The 18,043-nt window shown below is 42.0% G+C and overlaps 1 protein-coding gene across 1 annotated transcript in view; it reads left to right on the top strand.

The window, feature by feature from the left end:
• Window positions 1–18,043, top strand: part of aebp1a (AE binding protein 1a) — a gene marked incomplete at its 3' end in the record, with an annotated part of 29,997 nt that overhangs the window by 3,335 nt on the left and 8,619 nt on the right. Inside the window, exons 2-17 of the mRNA XM_080742866.1 lie at window positions 1,792–2,043; window positions 3,892–3,954; window positions 4,662–4,697; window positions 6,605–6,649; window positions 6,740–6,799; window positions 7,035–7,094; window positions 7,917–7,994; window positions 10,043–10,152; window positions 11,239–11,378; window positions 12,193–12,277; window positions 12,921–13,065; window positions 13,655–13,734; window positions 14,157–14,280; window positions 15,082–15,278; window positions 15,557–15,730; window positions 17,293–17,418. Of these exons, the coding sequence (XP_080598992.1) occupies window positions 1,792–2,043; window positions 3,892–3,954; window positions 4,662–4,697; window positions 6,605–6,649; window positions 6,740–6,799; window positions 7,035–7,094; window positions 7,917–7,994; window positions 10,043–10,152; window positions 11,239–11,378; window positions 12,193–12,277; window positions 12,921–13,065; window positions 13,655–13,734; window positions 14,157–14,280; window positions 15,082–15,278; window positions 15,557–15,730; window positions 17,293–17,418 (1,775 nt within the window). The remainder of the gene's footprint in view (window positions 1–1,791; window positions 2,044–3,891; window positions 3,955–4,661; window positions 4,698–6,604; window positions 6,650–6,739; window positions 6,800–7,034; window positions 7,095–7,916; window positions 7,995–10,042; window positions 10,153–11,238; window positions 11,379–12,192; window positions 12,278–12,920; window positions 13,066–13,654; window positions 13,735–14,156; window positions 14,281–15,081; window positions 15,279–15,556; window positions 15,731–17,292; window positions 17,419–18,043) is intronic.

The following is an 18,043-nucleotide window of genomic DNA, read 5'->3' as shown; positions in this document are numbered from 1 at the left end:
TATGACCAACAGGAATGTTTCCACTATGACTTTCCACAAATTAGCAGATTTAAGAGTGGACCCAAAAGCAACAATGTTCTGAGCTAACTTTCCGCTGAGTGCATGAAACAAAACCACAAGCTTACTGGTTGTTTCCAACACCATTCATGCACAAAATAATCATTTGATAAGTATTACCATATCTGTATTAATATCGATCTCCCCCTTTGCCCTACTTTAGATTCATAATATTTTATTTTCTCAAACTAGTGGAATCCTGGGCTTAACCACTTAACACTACTTTGTTGTAGGTACTTGGTACCCTCCTTTCTTTCTCCTTCTGCTTCTCCTTCAAATCTCTTTTCCCGAAAATAGCCGACCTGCAACATGTCACAACGGGCGACACATTTTGAGCTTGTTGATCTGCTATTTTCAGCAAATGTTCCCCTATTTTTGCCAAATGTTCAACTGTTATGACATGCCATGAATAGAGATGCTATAGGGTTCATTTGGTTAAAGGATGTTGCCAGTGTGTTTTATGTACAGTCGGCCATCTTTGCCAACACATGGTCATGTAAAAAGATTTGAAAAAGAATTAATTTATACAGGGTAAAGACTAAAGAGACAAATTATGTTGTCAGACTAGTATGAATCAGTATTGCATCCATGCGTAACTTCATTTTCCGTCAATGTTCAAGCTACTCTGTCACTCAGACAAGGTTATACCTTAAACTTAAAGTATAGAGGCTTAACCTACTAGAAATAACTAGACCTGTGTTTTTCATTAAGATAAGCGCCTCTGTCGGGTGTAAACCTGCACTTTACAGACACACTTTCTTTTTAGGACTTCCATTCAGAATTATAAGCAACATGATAATGACATGCACTATACTGAATGTGAATTATGATCTCTTTTAGTTACAAGATACTCATTTTGACATGCTGCTTTTGCAGAGCTTTTGCGGTCCTCTTGTTTTCCATTCTATTGCTGCTATATAATTATTTTTCTTTTTGCTCCCAGTCTGAGCTGCAAAACGTGGAAGCCTGCATAAACGAGTTTCACCTCACCGTCACCTGCAATTCTGTTGTGACAATAAAGTTGATTGATTGATCCCATATCTCCAAAATTCTATTCAAATTAAAAAAAATAACATCCGTAACAGCTTCGCGACAGCTCGTTGATCTGCTAGCTTTTGATGCTTTTGTGCGACGCTATAGCATGATCAAGTAGGATGTTCATTTACATGGGGGAAAAGCACAACAAGTTAGAATATTGCTCGACAGCAACGATAAGGTTCTAAACATTTGTCAGAGTTCTTCTCCCAGACACCATGTCACTGTTCATCATATGTATCCTCACACACACACACACACACACACGCACACGCGCACGCGCACGCGCACACACACACACACACACACACACACACACACACACACACACACACACACACACACACACACACACACACACACTCTCTCTCTGTTGCTCTCTATTTCTCTCTCTCTGTTTGTTGCTCTCTTTCTTTCTCTGTCTGTCTGTCTGTCTGTTTCTGTTGCTATCTATTTCTCTCTCTCTCTGTCTGTCTGATTGTCTTTCTTTCTCTCTCTCGAATGCTCTCTCTGTTTGTTGCCCTCTCTCTCTCTCTCTCTCTCTCTCTCTCTCTCTCTCTCTCTCTCTCTCTCTCTCTCTCTCTCTCTCTCTCTCTCTCTCTCTCCTTCTCCCTCTGAAGCCTTATATAAGGCTCCTCTTGGCGTCAGCCAACACCATCTCTCACTCTTAAAGTCTTAATCCACGTCTCTCGTCCTCAGCCAGGGCAAAGAAAGCTGCCGAGAAGGAGGCCAAGTCAAAGAAGGCCAAGGCGCCGAAACCCACCAAAAAGCCCAAGGCTCCGAAGCCGACCCGGCAGCCCAAAGCACCCAAACCCACCAAGAAGCCCAAGGCCCCGAAGCCCACCAAGAAACCAAAGGTGTCAAAGACCCCCGCTCAGCAGACCACCACCAGGAGTCCCACCATGGAGGAGGAAGAAGAGAGAATCCTCATTGAACTGGGCTGGGACAGATGTACATACACTCTTGATTCAGTGTGTGTTAAAGCAAGGAGAATGGTTCATAGAATCCATTTCATTAGGTCTTTTTTTTGTCTCAGGGCACCCCATAAATATTTTTTTAATCCGAGGCACCCCTACATTATCATTTTCACTCCCAGCACCTTATATTTATAGCATATCGTCGTTGTCGGGTGGAAACCTTGTATGTCGTTTTGTATTTATCATCTATAAAATGTACTAAACTAGTTTTGTGTGCGACAGTCTTGTATGATGAAGCAGGGCTTTGCTTTACCAAAAGACGTGCACATTTTGAAACATGGAGGTGCGAGGTTTCTGCCCGACAGTGACGATATTTTAGTGATTATGTTGCGAGGAAAACGTTGAGATAACAGCCATTTTGGTTAGAACTGACTGAAAATAACTTTGTACTTCAAGTTTAAAATGATACTAAATATGTTTTCAAGTGTCCAAATAAATTCCAAATGTTATCAAATTACCTCGCGGCACCCCTGGACTGCCGTCACCCACTTTGGAAAAACCCAGCTCTATACTAGACTAGAGCATTGTACAAGCGTGTTATCTGTACATTTCTAAAGTGACAATTTAAGGACTTAGAAGTCCTTTTTAGTTCCTCTAAAATGAAATAAATAAATAAAAATAAGAGCATGTCTGCATGCGTCAAAAGTAATCAACAAACGTATTGTTTAAAAACTGATCAAACATTGGCCAAATTGTCAAATAACATAAGAAAGAGGCATCATTTTTGAAAACCATCACAGCTATTTTCACAATTTTCGGTGGAACCGAGTCAAACTAAATAGAATGCTTCAACTCCTACAATGCCAAGTGCTTGTCAAGCGCTATTGATTAAACAATTATTTTGTGGACTGAAAAGGTTGAGAACCTGCACTGCTCTAGAGCTAGATAGGTCTAGTGATCCCACTTCGATGAACTTTGGTAGCCTAATTACACACGTAATGGATAAAACATAATTTTATGTTTCAGAATGTTGGAATGTCTGATGCCAAATCCACCTACTGCAACTCTTTAATTGCAACTCTTTAATTATAGACATTACAGAACCATTTGCACTGAATTCACGTCGGCAGCGGCAGGCGATTTCTGCCACTCCATTTAACGCAAAATGCCTGTGAAAGGTACCGGTATGAGTGACATGATACCCTCGTGAATACTCGAGTCGTGGTCCAGTAAGAAGCTCTGATGCCCGGCAGCAGCTAGGGCTGTCGCAATTATTACATAATCGTCTAATCGTGATTATTTGACATTATCGCAATTATTTTGTCATAATCGTCATTATCGTGAATGTTGAAAAATGTCAGAAATAGTGGAAATAGCAGATCTACAAGCTCACAACGCGTTGCATCGCGCCACGTTGTGAGCTTGTAGATCGGCTATGTCCACTATCAATGTTATTTTTTAAGTAGTAAGTCGTCAAATATGTCAGTAATGTATTTGTGTGTTTAGGTTATGTATCATATCTGCCATATGCAACTTCAAAGCCTAAAAGCCAAACAGAAATGTAATTATCAACGACAAAAACACAATTAAATCGTTAATCGCCAATTATTTGAATGACATGATTGAATGTCGTGACAGCCCTAGCAGCTCACAGGCGGGGAAGGGCGGCACAGTTGAACTTTTCACAACTATGATCCTCTACTTTTTCTTTTGCTGGGTCCATAATTGCTGCGGTGGGGAAAAGCGGTATAGTCGCTAGACAATGCATTGAACCTCAGTCACCACTTGATCAGAGCCTGGAAGCAAAATAACTGCTGCTGGTGTGAATTTAGTGTTCAGGTGTGATGATCTAGTAAAGCTGAACCATTGTTTATCTTCACAGTGATCCAGCCTGTGACTCCAAAGCGGTCTGAGACGGAAGAACCTGTTGAGCCAGACCACCATGGTAAGAAAAGGAGGCTGTAATGATCAGTAGGCTGCCCTGAAGAGATGATTACATTCGGGGTCAAGAGGGTCAGATGGTTCCAGGGCCCGTGTGTTCAAGAAGAAGACATCATCCTCGTCCCTCATTTTTATGGTTGACAGGGTGCCGGCGCGTGTACACAATAGACATCAAAGGGGGCTTGAGCCCCTGCCCTTTTATCCGTCTGTAAAAAGTGCCCTCTCTAGACCACAAATGCAGTTTTTACTATGGTGGAAGAAATGCAAATGCCCTCTTTCCATGCCATACCTGAAGGCAGCATTCAAGACAAGTCCAAACTCTCCTGAACTTGAATGCAGCATCTTATGTTGAAATAATTGCCGTCTCTGTGTAGAAATACATGCTATACGCCACATCTCCAGTACTCACTTGATTATGCTTAGTTTAGTGTAGTATCAAGTACCGAAAATAGCCGACCTCCAAGCTCACAACGCGTCGCAGCGCGATGCGTTGGAGGTCTGCTATTTTCAATATTTTCACCAAAGGCCCTTTTAGAAATGTCAGCCCCTGCCTCTCTAATATTCTCTGCACGTCCCGGACAGGGTGGGTTTTGCCTTCTCCATGAAAACGGTCATGTCTACCATCAGAAAAGTCAATTAGTACCAAAACAGGGCTACCAAGTTGAATGTGGTTAAACTGCTAATGATGTCATTTTTTTTTTTTTTTTGCAGGTCCAGAAACTGTCACCGAACCCGATCTCATCAGACGTATGTTTCCCAAAACATTTCTTCTGTGTTTCTGAGTGCAAACTATAAGTATCTGTCTGTTCTTGTGTCTCCCGTTATGTAACAAAAGACTTTTGAGTGCACTTGACTATACTGGAATTTATTCAAAAGAAGACATAATTTAGCTTTTACGTTTTCACGTTCACTCGACCTAATTCCGGGTCCCTAAAAAGGTGGCCACCTACGTTAAGCAGATATGGGAAGTAAACCTGAGATGGCAGTTTTCTTTTTGTGTGTGTCTTGGGTCTAAGTGAACAGGGGTATGTTGGAAGGTATGGGCAGGGTTCCCACGGTCATGAAATTCCTGGAAATATTTTGAAATTAGAAAAATATTTTTCCAGTACTGGAAAAGTTTTGGAATTCATCAAGGGTCCTGGAAGGTCCTGGAAAAAATAGCTATGCATTGTCTTTGGTTATTGATTTTGTTAATACCTCTGAAATGACAAATTAAACATTGTCCAATTTGCCAAATATTTGAGGCAGAAATTGTGAGAATTTTCACAATAAAAATCTTAGTGCTCGTCAGGGTGCCGGGTCCCCAGTTCAAATATGATTATTTCAGGGGTCACGGCCTGATAAAGATTGAGACCCACTGGCATACACTATCTGTCTTTGGGCATTGCGCATAGGAGCAAGTGACTCGTTATTGAGCTGAATTATTGTTATATTGTCCTGGAAATTGGGTTAAATATTCTGGAAAAGTTTTGGAAATGAATTGGTAAAGATTTGTGGGAACCCTGTATGGGGCTGCCATGCCCTTGATTACCTTGTCACCAGTGTTTTGAACTGGGTGCAGGCGGCAAAGGGAGCACAAAAAGGGGAGACCTAGATGTGCTGATCAAAAGTGATTTGGAGATAAACAAATCATTTTACTCTTGTGTGCTCATATGATGTAACTATAACAATGCCGCAAAAGAGAATTACTGCTTATCGTTGGGTGGAAATCTTGTGGCCAAAACCGTTACTTTTCAGAATTTAAATTCAAAACAGCTAAAGATCGAAAAACTCAAAAACACCATGCCACGTTGCGAGCTTGTAGATCTGCTAGGTGTGGCGCTGTAGGGTGATCAAGTAGGCCATTAATACAAATTAAAAAAAAGTTAAAATATGGATAAGATAAGAGGTTTCTGCCCGATAACGATATGCAACACGTCATGAGTCATGGTCTTCATATAGTCCAGTCATTTTAGGGTTAGACCTAGAACAAATTGCAATAGTAGCAAACTCAACTGATTTTGTATCCTCATTATGTCCTTAGTGAGGGAAAAAAAGTCCCAAGGAATCCCACCGGGGCAAAGTTTTGAAAACGACCTACCTACCTTCAATTACTATACACTACAATATAACGGAAAAAATTACTGAAAAAAAATATGCTTTAAGTGGGATATGAGGGGTCAAACTAGGTGTTTTAAATTATTCTGAATCCATTGCAAGCATTTGTTTTGCATGAAAAACATTCCTTGGGCTAAAAACGGACCCCAAAAGACTGAAAATTGATGAAAATTGATGAAAATTGACGTTTTGAGTGGCCATTTCTGGCCCAAAGAATGTTTTTCGTGCAAAACAAATGATTGCAATGGATTCAGAATAATTAAAAACCCCTAGTTTGACCCCTCACATCCCACTTAAAGCAGATTTTTTTTTCAGTCATTTTTTCCTTTATATTGTAGTGTGTAGTAAGTGAAGGTAGATAGGTCGTTTTCAAAACTTTGCCCCGATGGGATTCCTTGGGACTTTTTTTTCCCTCACTAAGGACATATTGAGGATACAAAATCAGTTGAGTTTGCTACTATTGCAATTTGTTCCAGGTTTGGCCTAATTTTGGCCTAAAATGACTGGACTAATAACCACTTCAGCCAGTTGACTATGTGTTTGTTTCATTTTAACAGACAACAAGCACACCACAACAACTGAAGTTATCATGTACATACCAGGTAACTATTGATGATATTTTATACCGGTACCCATGACAAACAATGTATTTGTATTATTATTATTTAATAATTTGCTGATTTATTTTCCAGAGGAAACCACGACTGTATCGATCTTAAATCCATGGTATGAAGAATATGATTATGGTGACTGTAAGTATACAATTTGTCCACAGTCTTTGGTCTGTGTCACATAACAATGTCACATAACGATTTAAGGCAAGATGACACTAGAGTTTTGGGTTGTGTGGTTATCTAAGGGATCACGCTTGGTGTCACATACTGTACATGATGGAAAAGATGGAAAACCCAACTGTATTACATCATAGCAAGGTTGCCCTATTTTCATATGTCATCGTTTATATATTGGTGTATTTTCTTCCCCCAGTGGCAGCTAAGAGACTGGAGGAGGAGGCTGAGAAGGCTCGCAAGGAGAAGGCAGAGAAAGGTCTTCACCTTGCATATTTGTTTTCTCTGGGAAATGAATGTTTTCACATCCCAAGCACTGGGTCGGTACCCATTTGTGGGTTGTGGACACATTTACATTTTTTGTTTTCTACATTTTGTTTAGAATTATTATTTATTTCAAAACATTTTCCAAAATCATCCCCAAAAAAGCTAAATTTTTCATGAATTGAAAAAACGAAAGATTTTTTTTCCAAGTAATTTCATGACTAAATAAAAGGAAAATCTAAGAAATTCCATTAATTAGAAAAGAAATGTCTAAGAAGTAGTGAAAATAGCTGTTCTTCAAGCTCACAACGCGGCTTGATGCGAGGTGTTGTGAGCTTGTAGATCCCAGGCAAACTTTTTGTGAACCACTGCTCTATGGGACCCTGCAGCTATAGCTGTCCATCAGTAGGAATGTCATGCATGGACTTGTACAGGATTACAGGACACCTTCATGCATCATTACATTACAGAAAATATTAACATCATGAAATTACTAATCGAAGAATGAAGGTCTTCCCATTCATTAGAAGGACAATATCAGACACCAGAAACAGGGACATATGTTTTCAATTAGTCTAATAGATGTATTAGAAGGACAAACCTCTCGAGTGTATCTGCCTGAACTAGCTCACAATGCATCTTTTCTTTTCATTTTTAAATGTTGAATTTATGCATTTCATGACAAGCCAGGGGACACCAGGTTGAAAGTCTTAATAAATCCTGATAATAGCCCAAAGTGACACTTGACATGAATTCAAGTGTAATGTTTAATGAGGTGAATGTCTGTCACATGTCGTTTTCCCATCACGCTCCACAGCTGAACGACTGAGGAAGAAGTGGGAGGAGGAAGAGGAGGAGAGACTGAGACAGATGTCCGTCATCGTTGAACCAAAAAGTAAGACTGTGTGTTCGCCCCCAGAACTTTCTGGAACCTGAACCTTTTTTTGGTTTTGGTTTTGTTTCCATTGCGAACGGCCCGGTTCCAGAGGAGGTTCCTGGAATGTTTTTTAGGTCTTGCTCCTGAGGTAGAACTAAACTCGAGTTCTGGGAACCTATGGGCGGGGCCAGCAGCGCTGCTGCTCTTTTTTGGGACCTTCCGAGTTAGTTCTGGTTATATGGGAACGTAAGCAGAACTTGATCCCGGAACTTCACTGGTTCTTGAAAGTTCTTGGTTCTGGTTCTAGTTCTGGGTCGGCCCTACAGTGGAAATGGGGCTTGGGTCTGGGGACCCACAAGGGTTCCAGGTGTTCCCTGAGCTGAGAATGTACAAGCAGTCCATTTGGTTCCACTTGTACACCATTGCACAGCCAGTGTAAATAAAATAAACTAACAACAATGTATCTTATGGTGCAACCAAACATTGACACAGTTTAGAGTCAAACGAACTAGTTTAAATGTGGTGTGGACTTTTCACAGCTGGCGCAACAGGCTGCTGGAATTTATAGATAGATTTTTGGCAGCCTCTGTGTGTTCATTGAAAGAAAGAATGCTTTTGATAGATCCATTAAACACACGAACACATGCTCGCAGACAGTGGGTCTCAAACCTTCTTGGCTCAGACTCACCCCTGTAAATAACTTGTCCAGCCACGGCACCCCTGAATTACATTGTTACCTTACAGCACCTTACGTAAATACAGTATGTAAATCTTTCCCCCTAAGATATAAAGTTTGTCACAAGGAAAACTGGAATATCAGTTTCCATTAGGATTTGAAACAGATTGAAAATAACTTTATACTTGATGTTTAACCACTTGAACCCCAGCAATCCTCATTCCCCCCAAAAAAATAGCTGATCTACAAGCTCACAATTTGTCGCATTGCGATACGTTGTGAGCTTGTAGATCTTCTCTTTGTGGCTAAGAGGTTTTGGCCTCTATTTTCACAATTCATTGAATTAATTCAGAACACAAGCAAATTGCTGTAATTTAAAGTTCTCAACAACCAGCAATGTGTGAATAATTAATTCTCTGTATCAATATAATTTTATTTCATGGCAACGCTGCTCTTTCATGTGGAGAGAGGTCTCAATTGAGGATTTAGGGGATCCTAAATCTACAATTAACGGGTTGTGGGTCTTCTCTTAAGGCAATGGCATCTGGCACAGTGATTGGTTTGATTGTTGTAATGCCCAAACCACACCTATGCATAATGTAACGGGTAGCACAGGTGTTTTTAGGGATATCGCAGGTCCCCAAAATAGCAACTTCTGCGTGGGATCACCCCTTCCTCACTCTTAACCTAACGCGGACAGTTTAGTGTAGGCAGATGGGCGGGCACGGCGAGTCTCTCCGCAAGTCTCCAGCCAATAGCATGTGTTCTCCTCCCTCCTCTGCTCCTCTGCTCGGCGCAGAGAACGCTGCTGCGTCATGACGTCAACACATTTGGTGCGACGCTCTCTGCACTCTGATTGGTTAGGGAAATTCTACACTTCCTACAACAGTGATCATAACGCGATCGCCCAGGCTTCTTTTTCTTCCGATCGCCAAAGAAGCCTGGGTTTCCGAGGCTACCCCTTCCTAAATACTAAACCCCCAAATTGAGGATTTAGCATCTCCTAAATCCTAATCGGGAAAATAGAGCCCATAGTGTAGATCAAAAAAGAAGAAAATCTAAGTATTCTGGGGTTCCCCTTGGACGTGTGTCACAGCACCCAAAGTGCCACAGCGCCCACACATAGAGAAACCCTGCACTAGAGCATTTAGAACAGCAAGACTGTAGTGAAGTATTTGTCATGCAGACTGAGTGCATCTCTCCACTCCGACATGTCTCCTTTCCGACATGTCTCCATTCCGACACTAACCCTATCTCTAGCCCTAACCCTAAACCTTAGGCCTATGGGAGTGTCGCCACTCCGACAATAAGAAGTCAATTTCGGAGTGGCGACATGTCGGAATGGAGAGAGCCTCCCATGCAGACTTCATGTCTTTTGTCTTCCTGTCAGAGTGTCCACCTCTAGGCTTAGAGTCCCACCGGGTGGAAGATGACCAGCTGCTGGCCTCCTCTCAGTCTCACCATGGCTTCGCTGCTCAGAGGGGACGCCTCAACATGCAGGTACGATAGATAGATAGATAGATAGATAGATAGATAGATAGATAGATAGATAGATAGATAGATGTGGAGTGGTATTGTATTGTATTGTTCGGTACAGGGTCATTCGGTTCGGTACACCCTTGTATTGAGCGGTTTGATACCGGTACAAGTATTGTTGCACCCTTAATAGATAGATATTTAAAAATGTTTTTCAAAACAGTCTTCTTCTTTCGTGTAACGCCAGAGGTCCAACTCGGTGTTGTGTAGCCATGCCAGCATCAAAATAGTAAAAAATGGCAAAAGAGTTTAGGGATAAGGGGTCCTTAAGGCATAGACAAAAATAGAGCCCAATATCTGTAAAAGTCGGCCTATTATGCCTCCACAATCTTTATATAGTTCCATAGATAAGGTTGAAGGTTGAACCTTCCATAGATAAGTCTGCACAGTACAGGACTAAACTGACCAAATGTACCACTCCACAGAGGCTGTTCTAATCTAATGTGAACACACAAAACAAATGGTATTTTGTATTTCTCCATATCGTCGTTGTCAGGTGGAAACCTTGTATCTTCAAGTTTCAAATGTGTATGTTCGCAAAGTAAAGCCCTGCTTCATCATACAAGGCCGTCGCACAAAGGTAGTGAAAACAGCAGATCTACAAGCACACAGCGCCTCGCGGTGTGAGGCGTTGTTTGCCTGTAGATCGGCTGTTTTCACTAGTTTAAAGTGATAAATGCAAAAGAACGGTTTTGGACAAACAAGGTTTTCACCCGACAACGACGATATGCATAATATGGCATAGGCATAAAGGCCCATTCCCACTGGGCCAGATAACAGATATCTGGAGATATTTCTCCAGATATTTTTCCATTCAAAGTGGATGGTAGATACAGATAAAAAAAATATATACCACAGATATTTGCCACAGCTACTTTTATCTGTGGCAAAACATTTTTTTATCTGTATCTACCATCCACTTTGCATGGAGAAATATCTGGAGAAATATCTCCAGATATCTGTTATCTGGCCCAGTGGGAATGGGCCTTAACTGTAGTGTTTTCCTGTGCAGAGTGATGAAGATGATGTGTGTTTGTACTGTGTGTGCAGAGCTCTGGTAATGAAGAGGACGTGTATGGTGGAGGATGGTGTTCTGACCCAGACGAGAAGAACCACTGGTTTGAAGTTGACGCCCGCAGAGAAGTAGAGTTCACCGGGGTGGTGACCCAGGGCAGGATGTCCGAGATACAGTGAGCGCCACCTTTTAACCTACTTTAATCATTATTTTATGCTTTGTGATTTTGTAGATCTGCTATTTTTGAAAAATCGCCCTTGAATATTTTTGTATATGCTATAAATGTCTTGTAAATCCTTCTAAGGCTTTTGAAAAAAAAAAACTAAAAAAACGTGTGTTTCTATGTCAGTGGTTCTCAAACCTTTTCATGTCAACCCCCATCTCAAACTATTGTGTCAGGACCCCCCCAGTAAAATATTTGAATTACAAATGTTCGCTTTAAAAATATATATATTCAAATATTTGCACGAATTGTCATGATTTAAAAAAGAAAATAGCAGATCTACAAGCTTGCATATCTGCTATTTTGACATGGATGGGTTAAAACATACTTGCGAAGTAGGTACGGGCTGGCCTGGCATTATCAAGACTATCAGTCTGGACTTCGTATCAGCTTTTTTTTTAAATCTTGAAAATTGCAAGCCTTCGAATATTTTGGACCCGATTCTATAGATGTCTTCTAAATCCTGAAAAACGCATGTTTCTATGTTAGTGGTTCTCAAAATGTTTCAAATCAAGGACGCCTAGAATCATGTATTTGGCCGGCAACCTCATCTCCAAATATTATGTATCAGGGACCCCCCAGATAATCACTTATATAACATACTGTATATAGAAAAAATAGAAATATTTTGAAATTATTTGATTGCATTGATTTTAGGAAATTTTTGCTTATCAGAATAGAGATCCTAGGTTGAAAGTGGCTGTGGAATATGGTTACTGTACAAAACACTCTCTAATTGGACTAATTGATCTAAATTATTTTCCAGCGAGGATTTCGTATCCTCCTACTATGTGGCCTTCAGTAACGACAGCCGTGATTGGACGACGCTTCACGATGGCTATGCTGAATGGGTGAGTACAAAACAGAAATATGTATTTGATATTCATTGTTATGAATATCTGACATAATTAATTCCATCAGAGAAGAAGTGATTATCTGCTCTCAAAGTGGGGTTCAGTAAACTCCGGGGGTCCTTGAGGGGGGTTCCAGGGGGGCCCCAACAAAATTACTTCATACAGTATATCACCAAAATCAGTTCAACCACTTTAACAATATACCGGTATCTATCAGCTATTCTAATATCTAGGGGCTTCGGGCTAAGGTAGCATCTGTTAGCAGGGAGTGTTGGGCGGGAGGAGTAGGACGAAGGCTCTTCTACATCCTCCCTGTGGAGGCTCCTCACTGGTAGGTGAGTCAGTAGCACACAACAACAGCAGCACCAACACAGACATGTGTGTTGGGAGAAATGAATTGGCAGAATTACTAAATTGAGGAGGGGTAAAAAAGGAAAAAAGCACAAAAATAACAACGAAATAGATTTAGAACAAAAACAAACAAAAAAGTTAAAGATATTGAATATTTTTTAAACATTTTAACACAAATATTGTATGGAGGGGGTCAATGGGACAACATTTTCAGAAGGGGGTCCATGGCCAAATACATATTACTTTGGGGGACCGACATGAAAAAGTCTTCTCTGATTCGTCTGTGCAGCTGTTCTATGGGAACGTGGATAAGGACACCCCGGTCATGGTGGAGTTGGACAGGCCCGTGGTGGCGCGCTACATCCGCATCCTTCCTCAGAGCTGGAACGGCAGCCTGTGTCTCAGGGCTGAGGTCCTGGCCTGTCAGCTGCCCAGTGAGTAACAGACCAGCACTGCCTTGGTTTCATTTTCTATATCGTCACTGTCGGGGCAGAAACATCTCCAAGTTTGACATTTGTAATTATTTTCGTAAAGTAAAGCCCTGCTTCATCATACAAGTCATACATGTCATACATGTCGCACAAAACTAGTGAAAATAGCCGATCTACAAGCACACAGTGCCTCGCTATTTTCACTAGTTTAAATCATTTTTAAAATGATAAACAAAATTAACGGTTTTGGACATATAACGGTTCCACCCGACAATGGCGATATGTGAAAAAAGTCTTCATCTTAAACAGTGGTTCTCAACCTGTGGGTCATGCTTTGTTTCCCAGATGGCAGTGAAGTGACAATTTAAGGACCTTTTTAAGGTCCTTATTTCCAAATACCTAAATAAAAGAAAGAAAGAAAATCTTCTGATGTGAGGATTTCATATATATATATATATATACTGTATATAAGGCAAATGTATTTTACTTCTGTATATTTGTATCCTGTATATAGTGTGTGTGCTTGTTAACACCAACATATCCATATTAATAGTAAAATGGTGATATAATATCCTATATTTTTCCCTTGTAGACAGCTACCGCAGTGAGAACGAGATTAACCCTTCAGATGACCTGGACTTCAGACACCACAACTACAAGGACATGAGACAGGTGTGTGTGTGTGTGTGCATTTGTGTGTGTGTGTGCGTGTGTGTATTTGCACAGCTCATAAATGGTGCATTTATATAGCACCTTTAACCAAGGCCCTTTGCAATGAATGTGCATTACATTCACCCATTCATACACCAATGGCAGAGGAAACCATGCAAGGCACCAACCTGCTCATCGGGAACAATTAGGGGTTCAGCGTCTTGCTCAAGGACACTTTGACACCAACTCTGGGGATGCCGGGATCCACTGCCGCCCCCCACCAAAACATCATAATTGTACATATTGTGTTAGAATACAGTGCTAGTGTGGTGGGGGCTCCCTTCACACTGTTTCACAAATCGCACATTAGGACATGGCCATACAAAGCTTTCTCAGTCGTGAGATTTTATTAAGCTTTAATCCGCGTGTCTGTCTGCATCCAGATGATGAAGCTGATCAACGAGGAGTGTCCCAACATCACCAGGATCTACAACATCGGGAAAAGCTCCCAGGGCCTGAAGATGTACGCCATGGAGATCACGGACAACCCTGGGGAGCATGAGATAGGTACGAGGCACAGACAAGCCCCTTGTCTGAGAGATAGCAATTACAGTTACAATTTAGGCGTTAAGCAGACATCCTTATTCAGAACTTACAGAGATCATGGTCCACCAACGCCCAGGTACGAACATCAAACCTAGCATCTGTCTAAACGGCACGCTATTCTGAGAAATAATGTTCTTATCATTTTATGGTGAAGCAAAACACAAGTGAACAAGTAACTAACATACATGTTACTCAAAAGGTGACGAGAAGGGATACAAGGAAAGATTGTTGGTGAGGTGGAGTCTGAAGAGGGGGGGTTTTCAGATAGAGGTGGAACATGGAGAGTGATTCTGTAGTCCTGACGGGTTTATTCCACACTTTGGGAGCCAGGGGGGAGATGTGTCTACTTGTGGCCGGCATGTCCAGGGTGTGTTAGGGGAGGGAGAAGCGTCAAGAACGTGTTGAGCGTTGTTCAGGGTGCAGTGTTGTCCAGGGTGTTTTAGTGAAGTGAGAAGAATCTGGGACGCATGTAGCATTGTCCAGGGTGTTTTAGGGAAGGGAGAAGAGTCTAGGACGCGTGGAGCGTCGTCCAGGGTGTTTTAGGGAAGCAGATCTACATGCTCACAACAACTCACGTTGCGAGGCGCTGTGAGCATGTAGATCTGCTATTTTCACAATAGAACCGTGTTATACAAAATGTAATTCCTCAACTCTTAATGCTCGTCAGGGTGCCGGGTTAAAATATGATTATGTTGGGGGTCGCAGCCTGAAAAGGTTGAGAACCACTGATCTATGGACTGTATGTTCATGTCGTGTTGCTAGGTGAGCCAGAGTTTCGCTACACGGCGGGTCTCCATGGCAACGAGGCGCTGGGCAGAGAGCTGCTTCTGCTGCTGATGCAGTTCCTGTGTAAAGAGTACAACGACGACAACCCCAGAGTGCGCCGCCTTGTGGAGGGAGTGAGGATACACTTGGTGCCTTCGCTCAACCCCGACGCATATGAACTGGCCTATGAGATGGTAAGATGATGGGGCTGTTGTCACTATTACAGACACACTATTACAGTGGGTTCCTTGAGAGGATTCCAAATGGTCCCTTTTAACCATGGTCCATTTGTACACTAATTGAAATGAAAACATTTGAGAACCCCTGATGCCAAATTTGACAGTCAGTCCTAAAAATCACATTATAACAGTGTCACATCAGTTTTGAGGATCACAAATTATTGCAAGGACAATATTTGTTTCCGGGCAGCGTTTTGTGAGCCCTAACATTATGTGCTTATGCTGGCCACCAGGGCTCTGAGATGGGGAACTGGGCCCTTGGCCACTGGACCGAGGAAGGCTACGACATCTTCCAGAACTTCCCCGACCTCAACAGCGTCCTGTGGGGGGCGGAGGACAGAGGCTGGGTGCCTCGCGTCGTCCCCAACCATCACATCCCCATGCCGGAGAACTTCCTCAACGGCTCTGTGAGTGTTTATGTTCTTCTGTATCTATGTCGGGTGGAAACCTTGTGTAGCCCCCACAGTTAGTACCAGCCATGAACCAGCGACAACAGTCCTGCTAATCGGGCTCAGCCCTATTAGCACGACTGGTTGTGCGTTGGACTGGCGAGTGGGAGTCCCGGGTTCAATCCCCGCTTCTGCGTATCACTACACTTGCATATGTCAGAAACGGTTACTTTTCAAGGTAAAAAATGTCCGCCACCGTGCCAAACTGTGCGCACATACTCCTTGGCTGCCAAACCACAACCTCCACCACACATTTCTCACATGGCCCTCTTCTAGCGCCACCATGAGGCCGATTCTTGCAAAACTCATTTTTCGACACCGCTCCCACAGATTTTGCCTTAAAATCATGCAAAGCGGTACACAGTATGTCTAGAGTCATGTCATCAACATGGATCTGTCCCATTTAGCGCCACCATCATGCAGGCTGATTTTTTGGACACGCTCCTACAGATTTCGCCCTAAACTTACGCAAAGCGGAACATGTGACCTGACGGTTGCTTATCTTCCAATTAGGGAGTCTTACTGGTTAATACTTGTCATTGGTTCAGTAAACCCAACGACACACAGATGTAGCGGATATAGTGAAAATAGCAGATCTACATGCTCACAACGCCTCGCAGCGCGAGGCGTTGTGAGCATGTAGATCGGCTATTTTCACAATGTTCGCCTCTTGCTTACTTAATATTTGACAGTTTGGTCAGTTTGGCCAGTCCTGTCGAATATTTGACTATTCGAATACTTTGAGGTCGAATAATTCAAATACTAAAAATCACTATTCGTGAATGCCCTACTGCATACCCGGATGCATTTATTTAACCCAGGGATGTCAAACATACGGCCCGCGGGCCGGATTCAATCACACATTGGTTCAGTAAACCTAAAGACACACTGATGTAGCGGATATACCAGAGCTTGTAGATTGGTTATTTTCCCAGCTTTTGAGTGACACACTTGTAGGATGAAGAACAACATTCATTTACAAAAGAAACACATTTAAAAAGTTGAAAAGATGTTAGTCAAGTCTTGGGACCCTGTTATCTCTCCTCTAATATCTTCAAGCCTAATATTACGGTACATTATAACAGCTACAGCAGGGACGTACAGAGAATGTTAGAGAGGCGGGGGCTGAAATTTCTAAAAGGGTCTTTTGGTGAAAATATTGAAAATAGCAGACCTCCAAGCTGCAACGCGTTGTGAGCTTTTTCAATGCTTGACTTCTACACAGAGAGGGCAATTCTTTCAACATAAGAGGCTGCATTAAAGTTCCGGAGAGTTTGGACAAGGCAATTCTCTTGAATGCTGCCTTCAGGTGTGGCATGGAAAGAGGGCATTTGCATTTCTTTCACCATAGTAACAAATGCCTTCATTGACTTGAGAGGGCACGTTTTTACAGATGGATAAAAGGGCAGGGGCCCGCAAGCCCCCTTTGATGTCTATGTGTGCACTTGCCTGAGCTACAGTAAAAGTATTCTATCATTTTCTTGCTCTTGACGGTTTCTCACTCTTCTACGGTATACCAGGTTGCCACGGAAACCAAAGCCACCATTTCCTGGATGGAGCGCACCCCGTTTGTGCTGGGGGCCAATCTGCAAGGAGGAGAGAGGCTGGTGGCGTACCCCTTTGATATGCTGAGACAACCCAGATCTGTAAGGCTGCTTATTAAAAAAATAGCAGATATACAAGCTTGTAGATCGGCTATTTTTTTTAAATCCTGAAAATTTCAATTTTGACCTGATTCTATAAGTGTCTTTTGAATCCTTCTAAGGTTCTTTTGAAAAACCTATGTTTCTATTATGTCAGCAATCTGGCTCGCCATCGTCAAAGAAAAGGTCCTTTTCACTTAAATGGAGCTCAGTCAGGCTGTTCTTGAGAGACTACTATGTCAGTGGTTCTCAAACCTTTTCATGTGAAAGACCCCCAAAATTATATTTATTTGGCCACGGACCCCCATTCAACATATTTAGTTCCAGGGACCACCCAGAAGCAAAATTTGAGTTACAAACGTTCGCTTTGAAAATACATATATTCAAAGATAAGCACACATTTTCACGACTTTTATAAAAAATAGCAGATCTACAAGCTCGCAGCGCGGCACTCGGTGCCGCGCTGTGAGCTTGTATATCTGCTATTTTTCACTGGTTAAAGCATTCAATAATTCTAGGCCTAAATGGGTTAACGTTTCGGGTTGAACCACTGCATACCCGGATGCATTTATTTAACCCATTAAGACCAGGAATTATTTTATACCTTTGGCAGATATACAAGCTTGTA

The sequence above is a fragment of the Nannobrachium achirus genome, assembly GCF_963921795.1.
Source record: "Nannobrachium achirus genome assembly, chromosome: 15".
In the NCBI taxonomy this organism is placed as follows: Eukaryota; Metazoa; Chordata; class Actinopteri; order Myctophiformes; family Myctophidae; genus Nannobrachium; species Nannobrachium achirus.
Note: the sequence above shows the minus strand (reverse complement) of the source record. Positions and strands in the feature narration are given on the sequence as shown.